The sequence below is a fragment of the Oncorhynchus mykiss genome, chromosome 23 (assembly GCF_013265735.2).
Source record: "Oncorhynchus mykiss isolate Arlee chromosome 23, USDA_OmykA_1.1, whole genome shotgun sequence".
NCBI lineage: Eukaryota > Metazoa > Chordata > Actinopteri > Salmoniformes > Salmonidae > Oncorhynchus > Oncorhynchus mykiss.
In genome coordinates this window covers 59,905,236-59,922,421 of record NC_048587.1, presented here as the reverse complement: position 1 = coordinate 59,922,421, position 17,186 = coordinate 59,905,236, and the positions used below count along the sequence as shown (strand labels likewise).

General features: G+C 45.2%; 1 protein-coding gene across 7 annotated transcripts in view; it reads left to right on the top strand.

The window, feature by feature from the left end:
* Positions 1 to 17,186, top strand: part of LOC110503014 (mitogen-activated protein kinase kinase kinase 4) — an 81,212-nt gene that overhangs the window by 25,770 nt on the left and 38,256 nt on the right. For 4 of the 7 annotated variants that reach the window (XM_021581378.2, XM_021581381.2, XM_036960906.1 and 1 more), the window contains exons 2-7: positions 4,080 to 4,279; positions 4,584 to 5,191; positions 5,283 to 5,927; positions 6,180 to 6,701; positions 13,652 to 13,915; positions 14,136 to 14,288. In XM_021581378.2, the coding sequence (XP_021437053.2) occupies positions 4,080 to 4,279; positions 4,584 to 5,191; positions 5,283 to 5,927; positions 6,180 to 6,701; positions 13,652 to 13,915; positions 14,136 to 14,288 (2,392 nt within the window). The remainder of the gene's footprint in view (positions 1 to 4,079; positions 4,280 to 4,583; positions 5,192 to 5,282; positions 5,928 to 6,179; positions 6,702 to 13,651; positions 13,916 to 14,135; positions 14,289 to 17,186) is intronic. The other 3 variants (XM_021581379.2, XM_021581382.2, XM_036960905.1) reach the window with 1 other exon arrangement.

Sequence of the window (17,186 nt, the reverse complement as noted above, 5' to 3'; positions counted from 1 at the left end):
GCAATTTATTGCCCTGGCCACATCTGCAGTCCTAAGGCACGTTCACGCAGATGAGCACGGGCCGTGGGCATCTTTCTTTTGGTGTTTTTCAGAGTCCGTAGAAAGGCCTCTTTAGTGTCCTAAGTTTTCATAACTGTGACCTTAATTGCCTACCAGCTGTAAGCTGTTAGTATATTAACGACCGTTCCACAGGTGCATGTTCATTAATAGTTTATGGTTCATTGAACAAGCATGGGAAACGGTGTTTAAACCCTTTACAATGAAGATCTGTGAAGTTATTTTCGATTTTTTTTTTTTTTTTTTTTTTGAAAGACCGGGACCTGAAAAGGGACCTGGCTGTGCCTTACAAAATGACTGTGCGCATTGGCTCTAGTTGTTTTTAAAAGAATAGCCTGAAATGTTATTTTTTCAGCTCTGATTTACTCCAGGCACACAACAGTTTATAGGCCTAGTGTTTTAGTTCTTTGTGTTCTTAACATTTTCAGGTCACTGCTCTTTTTTTTTTACACACCAGAGGGCAAGTGAGATGGGGTGGCTTTGTGACCTTTAGGTTAACCTTTTGAACTATGATTTAGTGCCGTATGGCTGCCCACCACCAAGCAGATGTACTTCACGAGTTAGAACAGCCATAAACACCGCCTATTTCTACAATTTATATTCTTAAAATCTGGTTTTAAACCTAACCTTAACCACACTGCTAACCTTAAATAAATACATTGCCTTGCGAAAGTATTCGGCCCCCTTGAACTTTGCGACCTTTTGCCACATTTCAGGCTTCAAACATAAAGATATAAAACTGTATTTTTTTGTGAAGAATCAACAACAAGTGGGACACAATCATGAAGTGGAACGACATTTATTGGATATTTCAAACTTTTTTAACAAATCAAAAACTGAAAAATTGGGCGTGCGAAATTATTCAGCCCCTTTACTTTCAGTGCAGCAAACTCTCTCCAGAAGTTCAGTGAGGATCTCTGAATGATCCAATGTTGACCTAAATGACTAATGATGATAAATACAATCCACCTGTGTGTAATCAAGTCTCCGTATAAATGCACCTGCACTGTGATAGTCTCAGAGGTCCGTTAAAAGCGCAGAGAGCATCATGAAGAACAAGGAACACACCAGGCAGGTCCGAGATACTGTTGTGAAGAAGTTTAAAGCCGGATTTGGATACAAAAAGATTTCCCAAGCTTTAAACATCCCAAGGAGCACTGTGCAAGCGATAATATTGAAATGGAAGGAGTATCAGACCACTGCAAATCTACCAAGACCTGGCCGTCCCTCTAAACTTTCAGCTCATACAAGGAGAAGACTGATCAGAGATGCAGCCAAGAGGCCCATGATCACTCTGGATGAACTGCAGAGATCTACAGCTGAGGTGGGAGACTCTGTCCATAGGACAACAATCAGTCGTATATTGCACAAATCTGGCCTTTATGGAAGAGTGGCATGAAGAAAGCCATTTCTTAAAGATATCCATAAAAAGTGTCATTTAAAGTTTGCCACAAGCCACCTGAGAGACACACCAAACATGTGGAAGAAGGTGCTCTGGTCAGATGAAACCAAAATTGAACTTTTTGGCAACAATGCAAAATGTTATGTTTGGCGTAAAAGCAACAGCTCATCACCCTGAACACACCATCCCCACTGTCAAACATGGTGGTGGCAGCATCATGGTTTGGGCCTGCTTTTCTTCAGCAGGGACAGGGAAGATGGTTAAAATTGATGGGAAGATGGATGGAGCCAAATACAGGACCATTCTGGAAGAACCTGATGGAGTCTGCAAAAGACCTGAGACTGGGACGGAGATTTGTCTTCCAACAAGACAATGATCCAAAACATAAAGCAAAATCTACAATGGAATGGTTAAAAAATAAACATATCTAGGTGTTAGAATGGCCAAGTCAAAGTCCAGACCTGAATCCAATCGAGAATCTGTGGAAAGAACTGAAAACTGCTGTTCACAAATGCTCTCCATCCAACCTCACTGAGCTCGAGCTGTTTTGCAAGGAGGAATTGACATTTTTTCCCGTCTCTCGATGTGCAAAACTGATAGAGACATACCCCAAGCGACTTACAGCTGTAATCGCAGCAAAAGGTGGCGATACAAAGTATTAACTTAAGGGGGCTGAATAATTTTGCACGCCCAATTTTTCAGTTTTTGATTTGTTAAAAAAGTTTGAAATATCCAATAAATGTCGTTCCACTTCATGATTGTGTCCCACTTGTTGTTGATTCTTCACAAAAAATACAGTTTTATATCTTTATGTTTGACGCCTGAAATGTGGCAAAAGGTCGCAAAGTTCAAGGGGGCCGAGTACTTTCACAAGGCACTGTAAATCTTAAATAAAATAAGACCAAAAAGCAAATGTTTGTTTTCATGAATTTTTATGATATAGCTCAATTTTACTTTTTGGCTGTGGTAACTAGTGAAAGGCCTAAGTTTATGTCCTTTTTTCTGAAATGTGCACTTGTTCACTTCACTCTCCTTCACGGATTTAACAGCATAGTATTCTAAGAATCGGCTGGAGGGAGTTAATTTTTGTCAATGATTGTTATATTTCCCAATTGTTAAATCCATTCAAGAAAGTGTGGAAGCAGAAGGGTCGGGAGACAACCCTACAGAGGGGTACTATTTGCTCTCTTCAGGCTGAGAACCAGCATGAGGTTTACCTAGTAGTGGAATGTGAATCCCCATAACTTACTCAGGGTTCCAGACTAACATTTGCTCAGGGTCAGACAATTATAATACATTTTTAGGTATCTTCTAATGTAATTCACTATGCTTTATTAAAAGGTGTAATAGATTACTAGGATGTAACACATTTATTGAATACCATCTAACATGTCCAAACAGGAATGCATGATGCAAATTATTTTGATATGCATCCTAATCCAGTGATTGTCATGAATTTTGGACAAATAAGCATTTTTCATTTTGTTATTTTACTGTCAAAATAGGGCTTTTTCTGTTCAATGTAGATACATTTTTCTTTGTGCACTAATAAGGCTTTTAAATACTGAGCATCGGCCATTGCAAGTGTACTTGGTCTCCATTGTACATAATTAAAAAACATTTTTTTTAGGACATTACATTTAATCAAGGCCCAGAGGGGTATATGGCCAATATACTATGGCTAAGAGTTGTTCTAAGGTGAAATGTGGAAGGCCTGGGCCATAATTCCATAAACCCTGAGGTGCCTTATTGCTATTATAAATAGGTTACCAAAGTAATTAGAACAACAAACAATTTAGTTTTGCATCATACTCATATTGTCTTTATATACCACGTCTTTCAGCATTCAGGGCTTGAAACACCTGGTTTATAATTAGAGTTAGCGATCTAGCTAATGTGTTTTGAGTTTCCACTTCCTCAGGTGGTGAATTAGCACCAATTTGAATTAGGCCTATCTTGACTGTAAAAAAAGTATGCTTTGAGCACAGTAATGATCGTTAAGAAATAAACATACCTACAGAAAGGTGAGACCCTCTTAATGTGGATGATTAGTTGCATCCCAATTTGCAACTAATAGTTAGACTTTTTTTTTTTTTTTTAAACCCCTTTTCTCCCCAATTTCGTGGTATCCAATTGTTAGTAGTTACTATCTTGTCTCATCGCTACAACTCACTGCGATGCAGTGCCCTAGACTACTGCGCCACCCGGGTGGCCATAGTTTGACAGTCAATTAAGCCATTTGTCTACTACCCAGAGTCAGATGATCTCATGGATACCATTTGTGTCTCTTTGTGCAGGTTGAAGGTAGTTTCGTGAGCCATTGCTAGCTAGCATTAGCACAATTACTGGAAGTCTATGGGAGCAGCTAGCATGCTACTAATTGCCAAAATTTCGCACTATCCCTTTAAGTGGCGAGCAAACCCACTACATGAGAATAGATTGGCTGGCTGCCTGCCATGGATAGGCCTACACCTGGATTGGATAAATAGGAAATCATCAACTTTCAGATTTTTTTCTCTCTGACCACACCCCTCATCTCCTCCATAGGACATTTTCTGTTGAAGACACTAGATTTGTTTCCATAGAATCCCTACCAAACAACTCTACTCTTGTCCCGCAGGCAGGCCAATCCCTCAAAATATGGTTTGGTGCATCAGAACTGCGAGGTGGAAGAGTTGTGGGACAAGCGCAGCAAGGAAGAGGAAGCTCTGCACAGCACGTCTCCCCCTTGCACCCCCCGGCAGATGAAACGCATGTCGGGGAAACACCAGAAGAACCGCCAAGGTCAGGGAAGGTCGGCTAGACGCTCTCCTAACAAGGGTAAGTTAGGGGGGTAAGATGTAGTCAGACGTAGAGAGAACAGGGGAGTAGTGTGGTAAACACATCAGGCAAACGCCAGAGGAACAGCCAGGGCAAGTCATCTGGACGCTCTCATAACAAGGGTAAGAGAGAAATGAACATTAGATAAACCCACTCTACCTGTTAGGGTAACTGCAACAAACCATAGTGGCCCGCATTTGGAATGAGCCAGTAGCAGTGAGTAAAGGAACCATAACATGGATTTTCTTGACGGGTAAAGGTTCTATAATTAGTATTGATTTTCCACTCTCTCTCTGGATCTCAGCAGACAAGCAGACGTCCCCCTCCAGCCCATCCCAGCCCCAGAGAGAGAGGCAGCCCAACCCCAACAGGCTAAGAGAAGGGGCCGAGCGAAACCAAGACAAAGACCCCCACCTCCAGCCCCCGGAGGCCGAGCAACATAACTACAAGTTGGGCAAGAAACAGACCGACCCTTCTGAGGGGATCCAAATAAACAAACAAGAAAAGAAACAAAGTGAGGATCAACAACACAGCTACAAACAGGGTCAAAAACAACGTGCCACCCTGCGCTCCAGCGAGAGAGACCACAAGAAGACCTTCCACTGTTCCTTCATGCTGGACCCGCTCTCCAAGACCTCTAGCCCCTTCGGTGGAGGCTCAGCCCTCAACATGGACCCCAGGAAACCCTACCTGTCACTGGGCTGTGGCAGCGGCAAGCTCCTGGTCACTATGCCCCACCCCATGGCCCATCGCACCCACCGCCAGACGTCCCGTACAGACTGCCCCGCTGATAGACTCAAGTTCTTTGAGACGCTGAGGTTGTTATTGAAGCTGACATCCATGTCGTCCAAGAAGAAGGAGAAGGAGCAGCGCGGCCTGGAGAACACCGCCTTCATGGCCCAAAACAATGACGTATTTATTCACTGACTTATTTACATATTTATTGATTCACTTATTTATGCATACTAGTGTGTTTTTATCTTGCTCTCTCTCCAACACCCAGGTGGTGTGGCTGGAGCTCCAGGCGTGGCACGCGGGACGCTCCGTCAACGACCAGGACTTGTTCCTGTTCACAGCTCGTCAGGCCATCCCAGACATCATCCACGAGGTCCTCCACTTCAAGGTTAACTACCACAGCCTGAGCCCCAGCACCGTAGGCCTTGGGCAACCTGGCCTGCGGACGGGGGTAGGAGTGGGAGTACCAGGGGCATCTTCAGACCAGGGGGCCCAGAGGACCCTAGTGTTCACAGAGTCAGGCTGTGGAGGTCCAGGCCAGGTGCCCAAGCAGAGGTCTCCAACCCAGGGCTCAGAGACGGTTTCTGGGGAGGAAAGGGACTCTAACCAGCCTGCTGCTGGTGGTGCTCCAGAGACTAACCACGCTGTTTCAGTTGACCCATGGGGCTTCAGCGCCAACCCCTCCTCGGCGGTAGATGCAGCGGCCCCCCTGGGTTCCGGGGCGGGGTACAGGGAGCACCTCCAGCGCCAGCGGCTGGCCTTCGAGCAGGTCAAACGGGTGATGGAGCTGCTGGAGTCGGTAGAGGCTTTGTACCCGTCCCTGCAGACCCTCCAGAAGGACTATGAGAAGTACGCGGCCAGGGACTTCCAGGGCAGGGTGCAGGCACTCTGTCTCTGGCTCAACATCACACAGGTATTGTGGGGGATGGAGGAGGGTTTTACTGTATGCACATTCAAAGTAATACCAGAGCTGGGCAATGGGAACGGGATTGTCCTCTTAATGGCAAAGCCATCCCTTTTTTCTCTCTTCTGTGGTCCCAGGTGGCTCAGTGCTTGCAACACCAGGATCATGGGTTTGACCATTACTTCAAAATGTAACCAATAGGTGTGAAAAATGTTTGTATAAAAGCGTCTGGTAAGTGGCATATATTTGTTATTCTATTAGGATCTCAACCAGAAGCTGCGTGTCATGGCCACCGTCCTCGGCCTCCGGGACCTCTCCCGTATCGGCTGGCCTGTCTTCGAGATCCCCTCGCCACGCTGTTCCCGCGGCAATGACGACGAAGACGAGGATGAAGAAGACGAGGAGAACGACTCCACGGCAACCTTCATCGCCGGCGACAGCGACGGAGAGGACCGGGACCTAGTGGTGGAGGATGGGGGAACGGACGAGCCTCAAGGGATCGAGACGATGGGAGAGCTCTTCCCCTGTTTGACTACTAAATTCCCCCACTTAATATCCGAAGACAAATTCCTCCCAGCGGCCGGGACTGGGACTATAGAGGTGGTATCAGGGGGAACAGGGACAGGGGGGATATACTGTCCCACAGCCATCTACAGACCCTTTGTAGATAAGGCCTTGAAACAGATGGGTCTGAGGAAACTAATCCTGAGGCTACACAAGCTGATGGACCCCTCCCTCCAGAGGTCCCGGGCAGCCCTGCTCAGCCACATGCCTGCACAGGAGGTAAGAGAGCGAGAGCTGCCACATTGTTTTAATGTGGTTTTATACAAGAAAAGGTTACATACGAGTAGGCTTTGATGGGATCCAGATTGTCATACCTTCATACTGACCTTGTGCCAAACCGGGATATTTGGTAATACTGGCTGGCACTGAACACGAGGCGCTTTTTTCAAACCCAACTGATCTGTTATCCGAAGGTTTGCAATGCTAACAAGTACATGTAAAATCACATAGAGAATGCTAACAAGCCCATTGCGTACATTTTCTAAAGTATTTGCAGGACAGACATCTCAGCTCATACAAGTAACTCAAAAATGCTAGTCAGTTTTCTGCGCACACAAAACAAATATTACACAGCAAAGCTCTTGATTCGGGAGGGGATTCTATGCTCTTACTAAGCAAAGCTTGATTTTGGAAGAAGCTGACCACTTAGCTTACTAGCGACTAAATTAGCAAACCTAATGGACAACACTTAGGCTTCTACTTCCAGCTTATACACACTTGTTTGGTGTTGGTCCTGGCCTTCCGCTAACCTTCACCTCTCCCATATATGTTCTGATAAATCCAGTTTGATTTCTGTTTGCCATATATTTTTTAACTGTGCTATTTCACAAAAGTTCTGAACCTATATACATATTACACACAGTACATTTTAGACAGATAGTTAACTTAATAATTAAGGTATCTGGCAAACATTTATACTGAACAAAAATATAAACGCAACATGCAACAATTTCAAAGATTTTACTGAGTTACAGTTCATATAAGGAAATCAGCCAATTGAAATACATTCATTAGGCCATAATCTGTGGATTTCATATGACTGGGAAGGGGTGCAGGCATGGGTGGGGAGCCAGGCCCACCCACTGGGGAGCCAGGCCCAGCCAATCAGAATTAGTTTTTCCCCACAAAAGGGCTTCATTACAGACAGATACTCCACAGTTTCATCAGCTGTCCGGGTGGCTGGTCTCAGACGATCCCACAGGTGAAGAAGCCGGATGTGGAGGTCCTGGGCTGGCGTGTTTACATGTGGTTTGCGGTTGTGAGGCCGGGTGAACGTTCAATTCTCTGGCAGCAGCTCTGGTGGACATTCTTGCAGTCAACATGGCAATTGCACGTTCCCTCAACTTGAGACATTTGTGGCATTGTGTTGTGTGACAAAACTGCACATTTTAGAGTGGCCTTTTGTTGTCCCCAGCACAAGGTGCACCTGCGTAATAAGCTTCTTGATATGCCGCACCTGTGAGGTGGATGGAATATCTTGGTTTAGGAGGAATGTTCAACAACAGGGATATAAACAAATTTGTGCACATCAGTTGAGAAATGAGCTTTTTGTGCATATGGAAAATGTCCAGGATCTTTAATTTCAGCTCATGAAACGTGGGACCAATACTTTACATGTTGCGTTTATTTTTATTCAGTATAGTTGTGAGTTCCATACTTTAACAGCACCTGATGCGTGCTGAACAACAGTGAGTGACTCACAAGGCTCCGGTCTCTTGTCATTGTGTGCTTGTAAACAAACACCACGTGACTGAGGACTACCCGGAAGTTTCATAATTAAACATCTCTTGTCATTGTGTGCTTGTAAACAAACACCACGTGACTGGGGACTACCCGGAAGTTTCATAATTAAACATCTCTTGTCATTGTGTGCTTGTAAACAAACACCACGTGACTGGGGACTACCCAGAAGTTTCATAATTAAACATCTCTTGTCATTGTGTGCTTGTAAACAAACACCACGTGACTGTGGACTACCCAGAAGTTTCATAATTAAACATCTCTTGTCATTGTGTGCTTGTAAACAAACACCACGTGACTGGGGACTACCCAGAAGTTTCATAATTAAACATCTCTTGTCATTGTGTGCTTGTAAACAAACACCACGTGACTGGGGACTACCCAGAAGTTTCATAATTAAACATCTCTTGTCATTGTGTGCTTGTAAACAAACACCACGTGACTGGGGACTACCCAGAAGTTTCATAATTAAACATTGTGACAGGTGAAATGTGTCTTATCTCCTAACACGTTGAACAAGTTGACTTCAGGTATTTATTAGAAAGTAGATAGACATATTGAAATGTATTAAATACCGTTATGACGGTATTGAAAAAAAACTATAGTGGATGGTCCTTGCTATCTGGGAACCTTGGGACGACCCCCCCCCCCCCCCCCATTTGAAGTTGACATTTAAAATGGTTAAGGTTAGGTTACGCCTTGATCACACCGATAGCGTCATTGAGCAAGATGGTACGCAGCATCATCTGGATATGTGTGCAACTAAAGTCCAACATTCACCTCCTGCTACCATTTGTCAAGCCGTCTACGCATACAGTTTGACACATACATTCGATAAATCCAACATTTGCACTGCACAGAAAGCACTGCAACTGCCTCTGCAACGCGCAATGCTGCAAGAAAAATGCAGTGTTCCATTTGGAAATGAATGTACTTCTGGTGCTATGATCCTGTCGGTGTGATCAAGGCGTTAGGGTTTAGGGTAGCGATGTCCCAAGGATCCTGGGGACATCGCTACACAAGCTCACAGAACGGGACCGCCAAGTGCTGAAATAGGTAGGCCGTACAAATCGTCTGTCCTCGGTTGCAATGCTCACTACGAAGTTCCAAACTGCCTCTGGAAGCAGCTCGCCGCCATTGGACTCTGGAGCAGTGGAAACACGTTCTCTGGAGTGATGAATCACTCTGCACTGTCTGGCAGTCCGACGGACAAATCTGGGTTTGGTGGATGCTAGGAAAACGCATCCTGCACGACTGCAGGGTGCCAACTGAGAAATAATGTTTTGGGGCTGTTTTTCATGGTTCGAATTAGGCCCCTTAGTTCCAGTGAAGGGAACTCTTGAAGCTAGTCAGAATTTGGAAAGCAAATATGAATGCCAATCATGGAATGTTAATTTTTTTTGCACAATCACAAATGACCCTCATTTATACATACTTACAGTTAAATTGATTTCCAACAAAGCTGCCACTGCACTCTCTCAACTATGACTGGTCCATGTGTTATCCTAGCTAAGTGCTCTCTCAGCTGTGACTGGTCCATATGTTATCCTAGCTAAGTGCTCTCTCAGCTGTGACTGGTCCATATGTTATCCTAGCTAAGTGCTCTCTCAGCTGTGACTGGTCCATGTGTTATCCTAGCTAAGTGCTCTCTCAGCTGTGACTGGTCCATGTGTTATCCTAGCTAAGTGCTCTCTCAGCTGTGACTGGTCCATGTGTTATCCTAGCTAAGTGCTCTCTCAGCTGTGACTGGTCCATATGTTATCCTAGCTAGCTAAGTGCTCTCAGCTGTGACTGGTCCATGTGTTATCCTAGCTAAGTGCTCTCTCAGCTGTGACTGGTCCATGTGTTATCCTAGCTAAGTGCTCTCTCAGCTGTGACTGGTCCATATGTTATCCTAGCTAGCTAAGTGCTCTCAGCTGTGACTGGTCCATGTGTTATCCTAGCTAAGTGCTCTCTCAGCTGTGACTGGTCCATGTGTTATCCTAGCTAAGTGCTCTCTCAGCTGTGACTGGTTCATGTGTTATCCTAGCTAAGTGCTCTCAGCTGTGACTGGTCCATGTGTTATCCTAGCTAAGTGCTCTCTCAGCTGTGACTGGTCCATATGTTATCCTAGCTAAGTGCTCTCTCAGCTGTGACTGGTCCATATGTTATCCTAGCTAAGTGCTCTCAGCTGTGACTGGTCCATGTGTTATCCTAGCTAAGTGCTCTCTCAGCTGTGACTGGTCCATGTGTTATCCTAGCTAAGTGCTCTCTCAGCTGTGACTGGTCCATGTGTTATCCTAGCTAAGTGCTCTCTCAGCTGTGACTGGTCCATGTGTTATCCTAGCTAAGTGCTCTCTCAGCTGTGACTGGTCCATGTGTTATCCTAGCTAAGTGCTCTCTCAGCTGTGACTGGTCCATGTGTTATCCTAGCTAAGTGCTCTCTCAGCTGTGACTGGTCCATGTGTTATCCTAGCTAAGTGCTCTCTCAGCTGTGACTGGTCCATGTGTTATCCTAGCTAAGTGCTCTCTCAGCTGTGACTGGTCCATGTGTTATCCTAGCTAAGTGCTCTCTCAGCTGTGACTGGTCCATGTGTTATCCTAGCTAAGTGCTCTCTCAGCTGTGACTGGTCCATGTGTTATCCTAGCTAAGTGCTCTCTCAGCTGTGACTGGTCCATGTGTTATCCTAGCTAAGTGCTCTCTCAGCTGTGACTGGTCCATGTGTTATCCTAGCTAAGTGCTCTCTCAGCTGTGACTGGTCCATGTGTTATCCTAGCTAAGTGCTCTCTCAGCTGTGACTGGTCCATGTGTTATCCTAGCTAAGTGCTCTCTCAGCTGTGACTGGTCCATGTGTTATCCTAGCTAAGTGCTCTCTCAGCTGTGACTGGTCCATGTGTTATCCTAGCTAAGTGCTCTCTCAGCTGTGACTGGTCCATGTGTTATCCTAGCTAAGTGCTCTCTCAGCTGTGACTGGTCCATGTGTTATCCTAGCTAAGTGCTTTCTCAGCTGTGACTGGTCCATGTGTTATCCTAGCTAAGTGCTCTCTCAGCTGTGACTGGTCCATGTGTTATCCTAGCTAAGTGCTCTCTCAGCTGTGACTGGTCCATGTGTTATCCTAGCTAAGTGCTCTCTCAGCTGTGACTGGTCCATGTGTTATCCTAGCTAAGTGCTCTCTCAGCTGTGACTGGTCCATGTGTTATCCTAGCTAAGTGCTCTCTCAGCTGTGACTGGTCCATGTGTTATCCTAGCTAAGTGCTTTCTCAGCTGTGACTGGTCCATGTGTTATCCTAGCTAAGTGCTCTCTCAGCTGTGACTGGTCCATGTGTTATCCTAGCTAAGTGCTCTCTCAGCTGTGACTGGTCCATGTGTTATCCTAGCTAAGTGCTCTCTCAGCTGTGACTGGTCCATGTGTTATCCTAGCTAAGTGCTTTCTCAGCTGTGACTGGTCCATGTGCAGAAACAGTGCACAAAAAGCTATCCATAAACATTCAGGATTAGAGGTCGACCGATAGTTTTCATAACAATCGGAAATCTGTATTTTTTGGCCCCGATTTAAAAAATAAAAAAAATAAATAAAAATAAAAATAAAAAATACAAAAAAAAATACAAATAATAATAATTTTTAAAAAATTACATTTTTTTTTTTAATACCTTTATTTAACTAGGCAAGTCAGTTAAGAACACATTCTTATTTTCAATGACTGCCTAGGAACTGTGGGTTAACTGCCTTGTTCAGGGGCAGAACGACAGATTTTCACCTTGTCAGCTCAGGGGTTTCAATCTTGCAACCACACAGTTAACTAGTCCAACGCTCTAACCATTGCACTCCACGAGTAGCCTGCCTGTTACACGAATGCAGTAGAAGCCAAGGTAAATTGCTAGCTAGCATTAAACTTATCTTCTAAAAAACAATCAATCATAATCACTAGTTATAACTACTAATCCAGTTTAGCAGGCAATAATAACCAGGTGAAATTGTGTCATTTCTCTTGCGTTCATTGCACGCAGAGTCAGGGTATATGCAACAGTTTGGGCTGCCTGGCTCATTGCGAACTAACTTGCCACAATTTTACGTAATTATGACATATATTGAAGGTTGTGCAATGTATCAAGAATATTTAGACTTAGGGATGCCACCCGTTAGATAAAATACAGAACGGTTCCGTATTTCACTGAAATAATAAACGTTTTGTTTTTGAAATTATAGTTTCCGGATTCGACCATATTAATGACCAAAGGCTCGTATTTCTGTGTGTTATTATGTTATAATTAAGTCTGATTTGATAGAGCAGTCTGACTGAGCAGCAGCAGGCCCGTAATCATTCATTCAAACAGCACTTTCGTGCGTTTTGCCAGCAGCTCTTCGCAAGCACATCACTGTTTATGACTTCAAGCCTATCAGCCTAATGGCTGGTGTAACCAATGTGAAATGGCTAGCTAGTTAGCTGGGTGTCTGCTAATACTGTTTCAAACGTCACTCGCTTTTAGATTTGGAGTAGGTATTCCCCTTGCGCTGCAAGGGCCGCGGCTTTTGTGGAGCGATGGGTAACGATGCTTCGAGTGTGGCTGATATCTATGTGTTCCTGGTTCGAGCCCAGGTAGGGGCGAGGAGGGGGACGGAAGCTATACTGTTACACTGGCAATACTATAGTGCCTATAAGAACATCCAATAGTCAAAGGTATATTAAATACAAATGGTATAGAGAGAAATAGTTCTATAAATACTATATTAACTACAACCTAAAACCTCTTACCTTGGAATATTGAAGTCTCATGTTAAAAGGAACCACCAACTTTCATATGTTCTGAGCAAGGAACTTAAACGTTAGCTGTCTTACATGGCACATATTACTTTCTTCTCCAACACTTTGTTTTTGCATTATTTAAACATTTCATTATTTATTTGATGCTAAATTGATTTTATTTATGTTTTATATTAAGTTAAAATAAGTGTTAATTCAGTAGTGTTGTAATTGTCATTATTACAAATAAAAAATTAATTGTCCGATTTAATCGGTATCGGCTTTTTTGGTCTTCCAATAATCGGTATCGGTGTTGAAAAATCATAATCGGTCGACCTCTATTCAGGATGACTAAGTCACCTTCCCTGGGGCCCTAGGAGGGAAGGCTTGGTCTCCTCTTCTTCTCTCTACGAGGTGGTAAATTATCTGTGAAAGCAACAACAGTGTGCTGGTTGAAAAAAAAAAACGTTCCCCACATACTCATTCCTATTTAGCTATAGGAATGTACACTTCTCTTGTTAGGGCTATTTAAAATAAAAAAAATACATAAATAATTCTCAGTTGTCCAGTTGAGTTGACAAGTTGAATACTTAAGAGGTTTGGAAACTGCATTCCACTGTCCTTACCACCACCTCCCCTTCTCTGTAGTTTGTCAACATGCTAACATGTCTGTATTGTGCGTTTTTGTATGTGTGTCTACCCCTAGTTCACAGACTTCCCAGACCCCATGCTGTACAGTGACTACCTACCAGAACTGTCCCGCCACCTGTCCTCCTGTAGCGCCCCCTGTGGCCCGGAGCTGGGGGCAGACCAGGTCTCTTGGGAGGAGCTGTTGGACATGGACCTCCCCTCGTTCCGACCTGCCTTCTTGGTCCTGTGCCGGGTCCTGCTGAACGTGATACATGAGTGCCTTAAACTGAGACTGGAACAGAGACCTGCAGGGGAGCCTTCACTGCTCAGCATCAAACAGGTCAGCAGGCACACTGTTTTCTTTATTGACTGATTAATGCTATTGGGCTGACCAGAACCTCAGATGTTGTCCTTTTTAAAGCACAGTTCTATTATCTATGGTGGATGTGTAACCGGGCCAGTCTAGTACAGCTTGGCCTGCTCTGTTTGGCTCAGTAAGATGAAATGGTTAGGCTATATGTTGATGCCCATGCTAACCGGTGTCTCCATCTGTCCTGTAGTTGGTGCGTGAATGTAAGGAGGTGTTGAAAGGTGGTCTCCTGATGAAGCAGTATTACCAGTACATGCTGAGGCGGGTGGTCACAGACCCCCAGGGACTCCAGACCAACGCCAACATAGATGAGTTTGAGGACGACCTCCACAAGATGCTAGTGGTAAAACAGACCTACTGAGTCAGGATTAGGGTTTCCAGAAATCATCGATGGAAGAGTTCTGAGGGAATAAGCAGTATATCCGGGAATCCTCCAACCAGGATTTCTGGGAATGCAGAGAATTGTAGATTTTTTGCAACCTAGTTAGGATCGTCATGAAATTATAATGAAATTATAATAAGGTGGTCATGCATGCTTATGTCAAGTTTTATAATGCATTATAACTGCACCATAACATCGACAAGATCAAGAACGACCTCCACAAGATGGTGGTGATAACGCAGGTGTCTTACTGAGTACTAAACTGTAGAAGATGCATCTCCACTGAAAGTGCTTTTTAGTCCTGGATTAAGTTACATCTGCGTCTGGGAAATTAGGGCCCTAAACCACTAACGTGTGTGTGTTGCTCTCAATGGTACAGCTGTAGAACGTTTTGAGGATTCGGCGTAGTGGAGGTGACGTTGCCTACCCTCAATACCTTGGGTCGGCCTGTCAGGAAGTTCAAAGGAGGTTTTCAGACCCAGAGTCTTAATCTTGGTGTAGAGCTTGGAGGGGGCAGTAGTATTGAGCTGTAGTCAATTAACAGCGTTCTCACATAGGTACTCCTCTTATCTAGGTGGGTGAGGGCAGTGTGGAGGGCAGTTGAGATTGCGTGATCTGTTGGGGCGGTATGCAAATTGAGTGTGTCTGGGATGGTGGAGTTAATCTGTGCTATAACCAGCCTTTCAAAGCGCTTCCTGATTACAGGAGTGAGCTCTATGGGGTGGTAGTCATTGTGGCATGAAGCCTTAAGAGTTCTTGAGGACAGGAATGATGGTCGTCTTAAAATGTGTGGACAGCAGCCTGTGACAAGGAGAGGTTGTCCCAGGTCTGGTAGAGCGACATCATTGGGCAGATCACGGTTGGGTCTTCCTTTGTCATGCGTAATGGACTGTAGCCCCTCCACATGCGGTGGTCGTCGGAGCCTGTGTGGTATGATTCCACTTTACTCCTATATTGTCATTTTGCTATTTTGATGACGCTACGGAGGTCATAGTGGGACTTCTTGTACTTGTTCCTGTCCTCAGCCGTAGCATCAGGGTTGTCTACGATAGCTCTGTGCGCGGTAGCCCTGCTCTTTAGTTTAGCGCCAACCTGTGTTAATCTTGGGCTTTTGATTGGGGGACAATGTTGCCGATGCATTTTCTAATTCAACCGGTGACTCCGGTGGAGTCGGCGGAGTCTCAAAACATATTCCAATCAGCGCTAGCAAGGCAGACCGGTAGCATAATCTCTGATTCTGGTGACCATTTTTCAACGGAGCGAGTCACAGGTACTTCCTGTTTTTGAGTTTCTGGTTGTAAACAGAAAGTAGGAGTACATGATCTGATTTGGCGGATGAGGGAGGGCCTTACATGCTTGCTTGTTGGTAGAATAACAGTGGTCTAGGACTTTATCGCCCCTAGGGAATAGAGTGCCGTTTGGGACTCATTCAGATTAGAGGTGTACTGTATGAGAGGCTGCCTCTGGATAGCTGGCCAGTACCCAGGACTGAGGCTCAAAGGTACAGCTCCTGGTAAATCTGCTTGAGAACACTGTGTGCTGATTTCTGGTGTGAGTGTGTTTTAACCAACCACTGCAAAGCTGAAACAGCACATGGTAGGTAGGGTGTGGCAGGAATTGGTTTTAGTCAATCACTGATTACTTCTCAGGAATTTAGGCGGCAGTTTTCTTTCCTCGCTGTCGGTCTTTTTCTCTGAACAGACGGCCGGCCGGTAGTCTGATAAAAGCCTGATAAAACACTATGTTCCTGAATTCCAAGAAGGCTCAGAACAACAGAACTCTTAGGGAAAAAGTTGAGTCTAGTCTACTGCTTGCTGCCAGCACTCAACGATTTTCTTTAGGAATATCACAACCCTGCCCTGAAGAGCAGAGCATGGAGTGGGGCCTGCAGAGCATGGAGTGGGGCCTGCAGAGCATGGAGTGGGGCCTGCAGAGCATGGAGTGGGGCCTGCAGAGCATGGACTGGGGCCTGCAGAGCATGGAGTGGGGCCTGCAGAGCATGGAGTGGGGCCTGCAGAGCATGGAGTGGGGCCTGCAGAGCATGGAGTGGGGCCTGCAGAGCATGGAGTGGGGCCTGCAGAGCATGGAGTTGGGGCCTGCAGAGCATGGAGTGGGGCCAATACAATAAGAATGAATGTATCTCTGCCATCTGCTGACGAATACAGAGCAACACCACCAGATGCCTGAGGGAGGATGGTTATAGGGGGAATTTGTGTTAGGATAATGGTGGCGATATCACAAGCTAAGTTTATGTCCCAATTTGTGGGAGAAAACAATACACCTAGCGACCTGATCAGCGTGCACTGCGCCCGGCCCGCCACAGGAGTCGCTAGTGCGCGATGAGACAAGGATATCCCTACCGGTCAAACTCTCCCTAACCCGGACGACGCTAGGCCAATTGTGCATAGCCCCATGGACCTCCCAGTCGCTGCCGGCTGCGACAGAGCCTGGGCTCGAACCCAGAGTCTCTGGTGGCACAGAGACCACTGCGCCACCCGGGAGGCCCACTCTAGCAATTTTAGTTTTGTTACAAACTGTTGCGATAGATGGCAAACTTGCCCATTCTGGTTTTCTCACATGCGTGTTCTCTAGGCAGTTGGCTGATAAAGTGGACACTGGACAGATTAGGGTATATGATGAGATTGATAAAAACAAAATAGTTGTTACTTGGCAGCTAAGCATCGATCTTCATGTCACTAGCATACAAATGAAGACCCTTAATTTTATTGGAAAGGAGCATCAGTCTCATCACTGTGCACTTTCACCATCCTGTAGCCTAAACGGCATGCTTTTCCAAGTAGCAATGGGAGGACCACACAACATAGCATCGCGGGACTACAAATTTACCTCCACATGGTT